Here is a 15,064-nt window from a genome sequence, read left to right on the forward strand (position 1 = left end):
AAAAAATTAATCACCTGTATAGGTGAACATCCATCCATCCATCCATTATCTATACCGCCTATCCCTTTCGGGGTTGCGGGGGGCTGGAGCCTATCCCAGCTACAATGGGCGAGAGGCGGGGTACCGGTCGCCAGCCGATTGCAGGGCATAGGTGAACATGTAAAATGTAATCTTGCTGCATAATACACAGAATATGGTGATCATTTCCAAAAACTAAAAATAAAACTAAAATACACACAATATCTGCATGGATTAAGTTTTACATACAGCTCAAATTTTAGCAAAGACAAATAAATCAAATAATACATTAAGCTAAATTTAAAAGAAAAACCATTCCTGATGTCAAACAACAGACTCAGATCTGTTCTATTCATGAGTGTATTCATGCCACCTTCAGCCAGCAGACGATGGTTTTTGGAGGGTGTTTGGATGTTTTTAGGGGAGCAGAGCTGGCTGTTGGGGGGTTGGGCTCATACCTTGGCAGGAGGCCATATTTCCCAGCCCCCACCACCCATTGACAGCTAGGAGAGAATCACCAGCCAGACTCAGTCAGCTTTACAGTTTACACAGGGTACAAGCAGTCGGTTCATACCAAACACAAATCTGCATCGCTGCAAGTAAAAAAACGAGGAAGCAAAAAATCACCGAGGTATGCCGCTCTGCTAGACAGAAACAACTTCGGACGATCTGACGCCATTAGACTATCCAACCATCCATTTTCAAGACTGAAGACAAACGCACAGACACATGAACACACAAACTCCACACAGAGAGGAAGGTTTGAAACAGGTGAGGGCTACAGTGTCATCAAAAAACAGCTCTTTTTAAAAATGTAAGCACAAAGGCATTTTCACCATTCACAATGGAAACCATTATCACTGTATCACATTGAGCCTGGTCCCATTCCCAGAGCGTCAGACTTTCTCTGTTTGATTCGCTCATGTCAATTGGGATTGAGTCTGACCTTCAAAATCTGCTTCCTTGAGGAGTTTAAAGCAGGCAATTACGGCCATTCGACCACCTCAGTCCTGAATGCACTGTCTTGAAACTTACAGACAATACACAGAGGATAAATCATGATGACTTTGGTGATATCATGACATGATATAGTGCCACGACTCATTGAAAATTTCAGTTTGTAACTCTCTGGTTTACAGTCAAAGACCTGCAAAACTAACGACTAATGACTCTCTGCAACATCTTGCTTGGTTCTAGACCTCTGAATCGCTGCCTGCATCTCTAATCTTTGCAGTGATTCTAATAGGCGTGGTGTGCAGCCAATCGGGGCTTAGAGGTGGTAGCAAGAACGAAAGAGATGAGATCTGTGAGTCAACATAAAATAATAACAATCCTTAAATCAGCAAATTAGTTTGACTGACGTGACAAACATTACAATGATGTCAATGCAAAGGATCTGTCAGCCAGTGCTGATTGGTTGGGACAAACTAGTCCTCCCTCCTCCAATACAGAAATCGGATAACATCAACACAATGTCAGACTAAATAATGAAGTGAAAATGAAATGGCAGCACAGTTTGATTATCCGGTTAAATGTTTTGGAACTCAGCTGGAGGAAATTTGCAGATTTGTGGTTATGATTGAACACAATAACAACATTATGATGCGTATAGTCAAAACTTAAACACTCTAAAACAAAACCTGGAGCCAAAATGTGGAACCAAAACCTAAATTACCCCAAAATACCAATGGTACAAATCTATTTGGTCAGAGAGTCACGGAATAAACTGGGGTCACTGGAAATCTTCCTGCTGTTAGCTTGTGAGCTCATCCTCCCTTCTAAGTGTTTTTTTTTTTCTTTCACTAACAGCCGCGGATGAAGCCAGAGGATTTTGGACTTCAGCCCAGCATGTAAATTTATCTGCCATTTCCAAACAATTTCCATCAGGAGCCATTCAGACTGTGTAACAGGATAATTTGACAGCAGCCCAGCAGGAAAATGGCCAGTGAGGCAGTAATGTTTGATTTATTTCATATTTTTGTCCTCTATGGTTTGCTGTAGCCTCGTACAAAGGCCACAGCTGGATATGAGAGGTGGTTATAAATAAAAGATCAGCTAGTTGGTGATAAATGGATGGATGGATGGATGGATGGATGGATGGATGGATGGATGGATGGATGGATGGATGGATGGAGGGATGGATGGATGATGTAGGGATAGATGGAGGGATAGATGGAGGGATGGATGGATCAGAGAGTGATCAAGTCAACAAATGGACCGCTAGATGAACAAAATCATAAAGTGAAAGGTTGAGCAGTGAATAAATGAGTGATCAGATGGGCGTACAGACAGATGGCTTAAAGCAAAACAATTAAAAAGGTACCTGGAGTGAATAAATGAACAAATGAATGAATGAGTACAAAAATGAATGAGTGATCACATGGACCAGTGGATAGATGGCTGTACATTTTAACTGAATATATTAAGAACCTATATGAAGGATATAAGGGTGAATGAATGAACATATAAGTGAATGAAACACCAAATGATTGAACGTATGAGTCAATGAATGACAGATCAAATGGGCCAATGAATGGATGAGCATAGTAAATTAATAAATTAACCACACATCTAATTAACATATGAATGAATGAATGAATGAATGAATGAATGAATGAATGAATGAATGAATTAAGATAGATGGATGAACACAAACCCATTAATTCAAGCAAACTACTACAACAAAAAATACTCAATAAATGAACAAATTCAACAAAGATATATGAAAACATTAATGAATATGAATTAAGCATGAATAAATAAATAAATAAAAAACGAATGAAAGGATGAAGTGAATGTGATGTGAAGGAATGATGATTGGATTAACAAGTTACTGAAAAAAACAGAAAATACATGAACAAATTATTGCAACAAGCAACTGGGACAGACTAAATGAATTGAAGGAGAAAGCGGTGAATGAGTGAATAAACGAGATGGAGACGTGAACTTAGTGAGGCTCAGAGGACAATTTAAACAGATTCAAAGTCGACCAGCAGCTATATTTAATTCCACCAGTGCAAACTATTCCAGTCCAACTGACACACTTGGCATGAGGCAGATATAGCCAGCATGTTCTCTCTCTTTGTGTGTGTGTGTGTGTGTGTGTGTGTGTGTGTGTCTTTGTTCACAAGGTTGTCAGGGCCAAATCCTGTCCTCGTAACAGAAAGGAAGAGATCAAAACCAAAAGGCAGGAAGGTCTTTTTACCCCTAAAGTCTGAAAACTACTATGAGTCCTTCAAATGCCACACTGGGATTTTTGCTTCCCTTCAGTTTCCTTCACTCTACTTTCTGTCTTCTCTTCATTCACAAGGCTTGACAGTAACGGTTGCCCAGTTGCCCCGAGCAACCGAATTTGGCCCACCGTCAATCATTTTGTTTGGTTTGATCGCCCCTGTTGGCAGCCACTTCTCCTGTTATTAGACAGAGCCTCTGTGTCCCTCATCACTGACGTTCATCTCCACAATGCAACGCGTCTTGTTGAAACAAGGGAAGAAGAACCGGATCGTGTGAAGATTAGATTTGAACATAAAATCTAGCATGTCCAGTTTAAAATGTAAACATCCTCATCAAGTAAAAACATGGCAGTTTTTGGGGTTTTTTTGTCAGGACTTCCTGCTGCTGTGTTGGTTGTCTACTACACACAATACTCAATCAAAACCATCAAGTTTGCAAATGAACAGATCCCAATATGACAAGTATTCTGATTGAGTTCACCTTTAAGAGTGCCGGTCTGTGTTGAGACAGGATTTGGTATCTGGAGTCTTTTTATTTCTGATTTAAAAATTAATGGTTGACAATGGTAAGTATTCTGTGGTTCTGTGAAGTAACTATTGCTCAAAAATTGTAGGTTTCTTTCAGACGGAACTGTGGGCGTTTTTCATTATTTTACTGGTATCGGCGGGCGTAAAATGAATCAATTAAAGGCACATAATGGGCAATATGAAACTCAACAGAATTGAGTAGTGATAAAGTTGACAGTTCATTGCTGCTACTGGAGCATCCATTCCCGACCCCACGTTCACCAAAATGGACTTAAGTCGAAACCACAAACAAATTGCTTCAGTTATGTTGCACGACCCTTGACTTCAAAATGACTGAGCGTTGCTGTGACTTAGCATTCAGCAAAGCTGTAAAGCAAAGGAATCAGGCCTTCCTGACATGTGTGGTATGCTGTTTGCCTGGGTGATTGGCACACTCCATTGTGATGTGATCTCTGAGGATCTACCAACCAGCACTGTCAAACAGCTGAGGAATGGAATAACACAGGTTTTACATATAGGTAACTCTACGTACATTTATGGTTCACTTTGCAAACACCAACTGTGAAGATTTATTCTCATTTGCATGAAGTCACAGTCCAGAGTGGATGTGACAGAAGAGACAACTTTGATGACTTAAGAGTGCAGCATGATGTGCTGACACAACCATCTCATTAGACATGGTGAGTTCAAATCAACATCAGTGTCAGGACTCCTGCAGCTTGGCGATGATTGTAGACTTAAATATTATTTCATAACTCTTCATCCCTATTTGTCATTAAAAAAGCAGCCAATAGCAATCATGTGATCATTTTAATAGCTGGGGTTACAAACATTTTCGTACCTAAAATCAGGGTTCTGAGCAAAAAAAGGTGGTAAACCTCTGAACTAGAGGATTCCACAAGCTACGTAACCTCTGCTACCGAAGAGCCAATAGACACACTGCACTAAAAGGAACTAAAGCCAGAGGAAGTACAGTGTCAGTGTGAATTATTGAGCAGTTAAATTACATGATCTAAGTCCCCTCATCTGAAACCCAAACATCTTGCTCTACAAAAGGAAATGTAACAGCTTTCATATATTTATCGTAATGTGTAACATCTTTTCGTGCAACTTTGATTTTCATAAACACAACGCACCTCTTTGATAAACTTTGATTAATAGACATTCAAGACGAAAAGAAAAATAAATCCATAACATCAGACTCTGTCGACATGTCAAACAGCCTGCGCTCCAGTGGAACGTATGTGATCATTTCATTTCGAAAACCTGAAGGTGGTCATCAAATTACAACCAGCACATCAAACCTCTCTCTCTTTAATATTCTACCAGCAGAATCAAACACCAACATCTGTATATTTACTTAATTATCAACGAGCATCTTCATGGATGCATATGGTCCATGAGAAATGAACGGGAAGATCACAGTGCAGATTCAAAACCCAGCGACTACCTCATAACACCTGGCACCACCGCCGACAAACAAATAATCCTTTTAAAAAGAATAATATTTTAACATTAAAATGAATAATGTTTCACAAAGTTGGAAATATGTGGTGAAGTTAAACATCTCTCTGGGAACCATAAAAATATAAAAAAAACCTTTAACAGCTGTTGTTTTTAGCAGCCGTGAGGATGACTGACACATAAGTTTTTATTATGTGAACTTTAAATAACTTCTGATGCCACATAATGAAACAAGCACATCAATAATATCTGCAAACCACTTTTAAGCTGTCTCTTGTGTTACATGATGGACACATATATACTGTATATATAAGGCATCGCATTAACGTCCATCATATAAAAACCACGCTTGACCACGAGGCTTGTAAATTGTATTAGTTAGCAGAGCAGTGGGAGGTGGGTGTTTGGATGTCAGCTGGCACAAACTATGTTTACATTTCCATAAGACCGTGCTCTAATTCATACTTTTTCCCACATCCTCCTCCTGATCTCACAATGCAAGTAAAAGGGTGTGGGTGGAGGCCAACAGTCATCAACAACTCCAGAACTCACTTGAGCTCCATCTCACACCATATTCTCAAGGCCACACCCACATTGCACAAACCAATCAAATACAAGGATTAAGAAACTTCAGGTGATGTCATCCTCAGTAACTTTTAATGAATAACCAGCAGCAGAGCCTCAGTCTGCTCTACGCTTTCAGTCAGGGGGTAGTTACAGCTGAACGAGTGAAAGCAGAAAGTTAGCGGTTAACTACATGCTAAATTCTGCTCTACAATATGCTTCATATTGGTTCAAGACATGTAAACACAAACCAGATATTTCTCATCTGCAGGATGTCAGCGTTCTTGCCTGGCTCAAGATCAAAAGGCGACTAGTTTCCTGCTTCACTTCTACACAACAGCTATTAAAGTCCAGTACGAGGGATGAAGAGTCAGGTGCTTAAATCCCTCGTCCCTGGGACTGAACATCCTCTACCACTCACCTCAGATTAAATCCAAACAGAGTTTAATCTCCTCTGTGTGTTTACTGCTCGGACTATAGCTAAGCAACAAACTCACTCAGCTTTTCCAAAGAAGACATTTACAGAGGGACTGACCTGGTGGCAGTGTGGGTTGGACTCTCTGCCGTACGAGTACGAACTCCTCTCTGATTTACCTGCAGGAGGACGAAAAGAAAAGAGAGGGGGCAGTGAGCGGAGGGAATCAGCTCAGCAAGGACAAATCCAGATCTTTACTGAAAATCCATTCACCAGAGCAGAACATGTTTTATCTGCACAGCCAATAGAATCACAAACAGAGTTAAGGTGTGCAGACCTTTCAATTCAATTAACCTTAACTCTACAGACAAGTTAGAAGGGGGACAATGAAAGACACAACATAATACAATATTCAGTCATTTTCAGTAACACACAGATTACTCACATTCCACTGTGTATAAAGAATACATATAAATCAGCAGCATGCGTAATTCATTCATTCATTTCAAATGATATTATTTCCAACATACCAGTGTGTAATAAAATAGGATTATTCATTCACTTGTCAATCCATCCATCCTTTCATTTATATCTTTATTTTTATAAATTTAATCCGCTGATGGAAAATGGGTTTACTTCAAGTAAACAGGCCGGCCAATAAAATGATTTCAATCATTCCCTAATTTCTCTGAAAATTGCTCTAAAATTATTCAAAGGTAAAATAGATAGGTAAAATAGAGTTTGATTTTTGATTAATCAACTGATTCATTTACTCAAAGTGAACACATTCGCTTCCAATAAAATATCAATTGGACCTACTGTTAAATACACAATAGTATGACTTTTGTTTGTTTACCCATCAGGGACACGCTTCCCTTGAACATCAATCTGTCTCAATCTTTCTTTCATTCATTTAAAGGATCATTCATTCATGATTTGTTTAGGAAACAAAGTCAAAGATTTTCAGTCGAAGCCAGTTTTCATGATCAGAGTCTGCTCGGTGTGTGTTCTGTGTCTGCTCGCTGATCTCACAGCACAACAAAACGGACATCTGCTATGCCTGCAATGCATGGATCCATATACAGAGAGAGGCAAAAAGGCCTTTATGCTTATAAGATCCAGCTTTGAAAGCAGAAATACTTTCACTCTCCACTTTGCAGCCAACACAAACTGAATATGAGACAAGGTAGGAAGTTTTCAGGTGGCATTTAGAATGATCTAGAAACCAAACAAAAAAATGAAATTTGTCTCAGATCACTGGTGCCATTCTGAAACTGTTTAGTAATGTGTTGAGGGAGAATATCCCTCTACATTCATCCCTGACATACGCGTTAATCCAAATCCCCCTCTCAATTCACCTCAAGATACCTCTGTCATGTCTGTACTCGTGTACTACATCAACTCTTCTGAGGGGTTGCCATGTTTGGTATCGTTCTGCTCTTCCCTCCCTTTCTCCCATTGGACCTTTTTATTGTCCCTGGACACTCGTTACTGCTCGGCAACCAAAACTACTGATGAACCACCTAGATTCATTTATTCATCAATCATCATCATTTTGCATCATCACTGTCGCTGTCAGTCCAATCAACCCAATGAGATGCACTGCATTGTGGGATACTCAAGTTTGGAATCACCTGCTATATTGATGTTGTTCTTCTTTCCTTCAATAATTCAGACACCAAATGCGTCATTTACAATTGAAATAGTTTTGGCCCCAAAAGAAGAATAGTTAAATTATTAAAACTTCCATTTAGTCATTGTCCCCACAGTGTTGTATTCCTGGAGGGCATCCCAAAATGCTCTGCGATTTTAAATTTTGTTTTCCAGTCCAGATAAGCTTTAGTGACCCAGGATCATTAGGGAACCACAATGGTGCTGGAAACAGGGTTCTAGATATTTGGGGAACATGTTTGTCTTTGGGCCCTCAGCAGTCTACTTAGCGGTTAGCCTGAATAGCTTTGAACTGTAATTTGTTATTCCTCAGTATGTTCTGATATCCTGTGATCCAGCGACAATCGTGCTAACCCCAAACTAACCTTGTGTTTCAAGAATAGCTTTGCTAAAACAACTCGCCTCTCAACTCCAGCTTGCTACAGGCGTTTGCTACAGATTTTAATCTTCCAGTTTCTTTAACCAATAACTGGAGATTTCTTATCGTCTTTAACTGTTGCTCAGAGGTATCTTTGTCTCTTTCTGCCATTTCAGCTGTCAGTCTAGTTGAAGCATTTTGTTCCCCATGTACAAAACATGACTGTTTTTGCAAACCCTTCATACAAAATGACATTTATAAAGAGGACTTCCTGCAACCTACAAGCATGACAGACCATTCACAAATATAGTCCTATCAGCCACGTGATTGTACAGAATTTTATACATATACTGCTTGTAAACTATGTGCTTTGTATCAGGTTGTCCTCTGTATGTGGAGTTCTCTGCTTTATAAGGTGCAAATGTCTTCAGCCTTAACCTACATCTGACACACATTTTACAGACGTTAAGAGTGCAGACTTCCTCACCAACCAAACTGTCTTATATGAAACACCTTTGGTCAAACACGTTTAAACGTGTGTTTGATTGAAATCAGACATCAGAGCTCTTAAAATGCAGGCCAAGGATTGATCAGTACATGACAAGAAGGTGAAGCCTCTTTGGCAGGTAATGCACCATCATTTTAATACACAAACCGAGCGTGTCTGGCTGTGAAAAAGGTGCCTGATGAACTCCGAAGATGCACCAACCACCGCGGCATGTAGACAACAAAGCTAATTTCCTCTCCAGCTTCTGAACAGGCTTTCCTCTCCTCCGAGCTGCGGGACCACTTCGAGCCTATTTTTACCACACAGACCTTCTTTTTGGATAAAACCTTAAATCTTCAGCCAGTCTAAATATCAAACCACGGTTAGTGTGTAATTACATTCTGCGGTCGGTGCAGCCGTACGAGATGAAATGGAGGGGTTTTATAGCGAGCGTGTGGGGAGGAAAATGAAGCGTGTATGTGGTGAAGGGTTTGAATCAGGCGTGTATAGACCAGCGCTGAATACACGCCAACATGGTAGTCGATGCAGAAGAGGTTGATAATTACAGGCATACAGAATGGGAATGTGGTCGACTGTGTGTGTGTGTGTGTGTGTGTGTGTGTGTGTGTGTGTGTGTGTGTGTGTGTGTGTGTGTGTGTGTGTGTGTCGGAGAATATGTGTGTTTTTGTGTGTGACCGATACAGCGGACTCGGCTTCAGCTACGACTGATGCCAGCTGGACCGGTTTGGCACATATACAAAGACTCCCACTCCCACACACACACACACCACAACACACACACACACACACACACACACACACACACAAAGTACTGGAAATCACTGGCACAGATGCACACACACAAACGCACAGGCGTGTAAATGTGTACGATACATACTGTACATATAGCCCCATGTACACACAAAGACACACACATGCAAATGTACTTTTGCATGGTACCGAAATATATCCACACACGGAAGGACATGCATTTAAAAATACTACTTCACGACCGCAACCACACACACGCACACACACACACACACACACACACACACACACACACACACACACACACACACACACACACACACAAAGAAAGATCCATTTAACATTGCATACACCTCTGCAAAATACCACAATCTGCAACAAATACAAAAATCTTTCAAACATTGTACAATTAAGATGCGCTGAAAATAAACTATAAAAAAATATATACTGGAAGGACAAAAAGAAGCAGTGTTTTATATTTACGAGGAGCTGAAGAGTTTTTAAGGTATTTATCCTGAATTACATGTAATTAAAACATTTAGTGAATTTGGCTCTGTATCATTGATTCATTCTTCGCTATCCCACACATTTTAAATAGAATTTGAAATACTTCATATGGAAAATACATAAAGTCTTCAGATGATCAGTTAATCAAACTGACAAAAATAAACAACACAAAATTACACAGCAGGATTTATCATTAATTACTGACTGTTTTTCATATATTCATTCATTCACTAATTCACCTCTTCAAATATCAAATGCGATCAGGTGAAAAGTGTGCTTCACACAGAGGGTGGGCTAAAAAAACAAAAGAAACAAACAAAAGCAAAAAACAGGCCTCTGTCGTTAGCCCCGACAGGATGAGGGATTTGGATGAGGAGCCTTTGCATCTGTAAGAGACCTCTCCACTTCAGTACCGACAGAAATAACTTTCACATTCATAGCACTGATCACCCCCTCAATCCTCTCATCTCATTGCTTATGTCTCGTGGCAGATACAGGACCCTAAAGTGGAGGAGAGCCAACACTGGCAGGAGTTTTGTCACTTCTGTCATGGCAGCCCTAAATATAATACCCCGCTGAGCACTGGATGTACAGTATGTCTATATCATCCTATATACTGGAATATATACAATATATATATATTACAATATATAATATATAATAAGTACACAATAATGACAATAACGAATTGACCCGAACATGCTGTTTGAAGTCTATAATGATATCTTTATGTATTTCTTTTTCTTCTTTTTTGAACAATTGTTGGCAGCTACTTCAGCAACTGCTGCTGTGTGCTCCTTCAAATAAAAAGGGGAAAAAGTAAAATAAAAGAAAAAAGATTTCCATCCAAAAGACTAGTTTAGCCATATACATATATATTTTGCCTTTTGTCAATATCATACTGTTTTGTGTTCACCCGAATAATTTGGCATCTAGTCGTCACATTTATTACATTACATTACATTTAATTGGATGATGCTTTTTATCCATAGCAACTTACAATGAAGTGCTTTCAACCACGTGGATGCAACCCAGAAATAGTACATTAATGTTGTCAAATATGCTGTCGAACTGCTCCACATGCTGCATTTACACAAGACGAAACAGTCTCACACAGCAATGCTTATTAAAGAAGTAAAGAAAGTTAGCATTATTACAACAGTGTTGAAGTAAAATACCCAAAGACGAAAGAATGCACGCTGCATATACTGATTGTTTTTTGTTGTTTTTGTAGATTACTCAGCACCTGCAAAGAATATATGAGTGTGTGTGTGTGTGTGTGTGTGTGTGTGTGTGTGTGTGTGTGTGTGTGTGTGTGTGTGTGTGTGCCTCCTGATATCTTATTTTTTTCCAAACAAAGCTATTTCCAGAATTATATATGAACACAATAATAACAGAACATGAAGTTCTCATGGAATTGTTATTACAAATGATCATTGACTACTTAAATCCCTACAAAATGAGCATCAGAGTGAGGCTTTTGAATGCTTCAGAACATGCAGTGCTTGTGTAAATTATGGAATTTTGTTATAGGAAAAAACACGAAAAATGAACATTTTGTAAATACTGAAATGTATCAATGAAATGACAATGACCTGAACAGAGAAGCTACGACAAACTCTATAAAATCACATTCTGAACTGAGGATCTCTCCACTGTATAAGTCATGTTCTTTACTTTTGTCCAAACATGGTGACCTTTTCACCTCCACCATCTCTGCAGGCCGAGCTCATGTATTACACACACAAACAAAAATCCCTGGTATTTTAATTAGAAAAAAGCCAGGCAGGGACAGAGCAGCACAGGATGGGAAGGGTCAAACTCAAGATCACAAACCCTGTCACAGCACACACATGTGCACACACATGTGCACACACGTGCACACACACACACACACACACACACACATGCGCACGCACGCGCGCGCGCACACACACACACACACACACACACACTTGGAAACCTACTTTGAACTTGGAAATATATTTTGATAAAATTAGTTTATTTAACGGGGCTGCACGGTGGCGCAGCAGGTAGTGCGTGTGCCTCACAGCAAGAAGGTTGCCGGTTCGATCCCCGGGTCAGACGGGGCCTTTCTGTGTGAAGTTTGCATGTTCTTCCCGTGCATGCGTGGGTTCTCTCCGGGTACTCCGGCTTCCTCCCACAGACCAAAAACATGCTCATTAGGTTAATTGATGACTCAAAATTGTCCGTAGGTGTGAGTGTGAGTATGAATGTTTGTCTGTCTTTGCATGTGGCCCTGCAATCAGCTGGCGACCGGTTCAGGGTGTACCCCGCCTCTCGCCCATTGTAGCTGGGATAGGCTCCAGCCCCCCGCAACCCCGAAAGGGATAGGCGGTATAGATAATGGATGGATGGATAGTTTATTTAACACAAAATCCATCGGAAAAAAAAAACATTCATTTTTTAATGTGGGTACTAAATTTCTTCTCAATTACAATCCCATAATTTAGCTTTCTATTTTTCAGCAGTTCTAATTTTTAAACCATTGACTTTTGCCTTAAATTTTCACCAATTTAAAGAACAAAAACACAGCACACATAAAGGGAAGTGAACAAATTCACAGAGGATGCAGTGAAAAACCTCAAGAGCAGCAGAGTTCAGCCAGAAAAATCTAATTAAATTTACAAATACAAAATACATTTCGCAGTCCAACTGACACAAAACATCACTACTGCAGTCTTGTTATCATTATTATTATTATTTTTTAACTCTGTCATATACAGTGTGCTCTGATGCTGTCAGACTACTTTGGATCAAGTCCCAGCTGAACCTTGTCTCTCCTCACCTCTACTCTCCAAAATAAAAGCACTTTTATAAACTCTTTTATATCCCTTTTATAAAGGGTTAGTTTGATGTGACAGTGCTGCTAGGACATTAATTCTAGGTTTTAACACATCATATAGGGTACCTTCAAGAACCTCTTCTTAAAGGGAAACCCCTTTTTGAACTATTGCTCACAAAGATGTGACAGAGACTGGCTCGTTCAAAGCCCTGCTTGGAAGGCTGGCAGTGACAGTGCTTCCAGGAACCTTCGGCATGTGGAAGCTCTTATGAAACTGAATTAATGAAACAACCAAAACAATGCTTCAAGGAACATGGAAAACCAAAATCGTCTGTCACTCAGGTTTATTAAAAAGAACTTTTATAATTTCTTAGACACAGATATTTTCTAGAAATACCCAACAATCCTCGAAAGACTGAAAAATATCATGTTTAAGACTCCAACTGGCAACCGCTAGCAAATAAATGGTTGTTCAAGTAAAATCTCTGAGCAACTGCCTCAAAAGACAAATAAACCCCACTGTTCCTTGAAGGAACCTCATGGTTTTCAAAAACATATGATCTGATGATGCCTCCTGGAACTCATGGCAAGGGCTCGGAAACCTGAGACCATTCTTGGAAAACCCTGAAGTTTGAGAACTTGACGCTAATTTGAGGCTTCTCAAACAGCGAAAGTGCCTTCAAGAACATTCAAAATACAGTTTCTTCATCCTTAGGGAGCTCCATTAAACACTTGTTATTGTCTCTTGAGGTTTCGCAAAACCTCAACAAAACTAAATGTTCTTAGTGCAAACACTTCATAAAAGATGAATGGGCAATGTTATTTAAGGAACCTCATCAACCTCAGAACAGTCACTGACAAACTGTTTTCATTGAGATTGATTTGACCTGATGATACTTAGAGGAACTGATAAAAGGGTTTAAAAGGGTATTTTTCAAATAGGAGCCCTGGATCTTCACAACATGCTTAAAAAACTCAACTTTAAAGGGTTCTCAAACTCTAATGATGCTTCCAGAAACCTTTGATAACCCTTCACACATTAATTAGTTATTTGAAAACTGCCCTAATTTTGTGAGCCCTGTTAGAAAACACAAATAAAAATTTTAGATGGGTTGGTGGCATTTAACATCATTGAAAAGATGCAAAGATGTGAATTTATTTTAGGTCACACAATATACAAATGATTTGAAAATGATGGAACTGATTAATGTACTGACAATATTGAGGCCATTTGTCAAGAAAAAAAACCCAAACATTTTCCAATTTCTTCTATTTAATATCATCATTAGCTTGAGTGTTTGGAAATTTTGGACTGTAAAAATCATTTATTTTTCAAACAAAAATCCGTGCTAGTTGTTGCCTTACATACTACCACATAACCATTACAATATGGGTTTAAATCAGACACGGGATCGTTGCTTCTTTCATCCGGCCCTGTCTGTTTCTAAATCTGTCCTTTTATCTCAACTATAAGCTGTTACATGAAGGCGAAAAAGACCCAAACTAATCTAAGAACAAAAACTGGACTGTGTCAAACCTCAAAAACTCCTCAAAAGAAGGTTTTCTAACCACAGCTCTGCTCCCGCCAACCTCTGAATTTCTCTGAGGAACCCTGCAGTGACATTTTTTCCTGGACGCCGAACATAAACAGGCTCATTGCTGTGAGGAGGACCCCCAGACGCAGCGCCACTCGTTAGAGTGTGCTGGCTGCAGAGGTACAAAAGGTGGAGGAGGGGAGGTCAGCCCACTCTGCTGTATAAAGCCCATAGAGAAGTCGGTGAGCCAGGAGGACCAAATCCCTGCTAATCCACAATGCCGGGAGACAGAGGAGAGGAAACACAAATAAGCTCCATTACAAGCTGAGAGTTAACGGGAACGAGGACGCTCTGCTAAACTATTGTCACACTACTTCTTAACAGGCCATAACCAGACTTACTCTTATTAACCCAGTCCCAAGTTCTAATCCGGAAATACTCTTGAAACAAGTCCTTTTTTTAAGATAGTATTAAACTAAAATCTGGCAGCTTCGACTGTAAATGAAACACTGAGTCAAGATGTTACAACAAGTCTGTCCATGCCATATTGAAGGTCATATCTGGACAGTTTTAGCAGGTATACACTGGAATGTACAATGTGGTCTTCGTATAAGGAGCTGTGACAACAGATGAAAAAGGTAATTTACAAAGATTATCCTAGCAAAATCAAAAATACAGAAAACAATTTAGACTTGACCAGAATTGTT

The 15,064-nt window shown here is 39.6% G+C and overlaps 1 protein-coding gene across 13 annotated transcripts in view; it reads right to left on the reverse strand.

The window, feature by feature from the left end:
* The window catches only part of tcf4 (transcription factor 4), a 248,766-nt gene that overhangs the window by 141,144 nt on the left and 92,558 nt on the right, over positions 1-15,064 (reverse strand). For all 13 annotated transcript variants that reach the window (XM_070988567.1, XM_070988571.1, XM_070988564.1 and 10 more), the window contains one exon: positions 6,343-6,401. In XM_070988567.1, the coding sequence (XP_070844668.1) occupies positions 6,343-6,401 (59 nt within the window). The remainder of the gene's footprint in view (positions 1-6,342; positions 6,402-15,064) is intronic.

The sequence above is a fragment of the Chaetodon trifascialis genome, chromosome 20, assembly GCF_039877785.1.
Source record: "Chaetodon trifascialis isolate fChaTrf1 chromosome 20, fChaTrf1.hap1, whole genome shotgun sequence".
NCBI lineage: Eukaryota > Metazoa > Chordata > Actinopteri > Chaetodontiformes > Chaetodontidae > Chaetodon > Chaetodon trifascialis.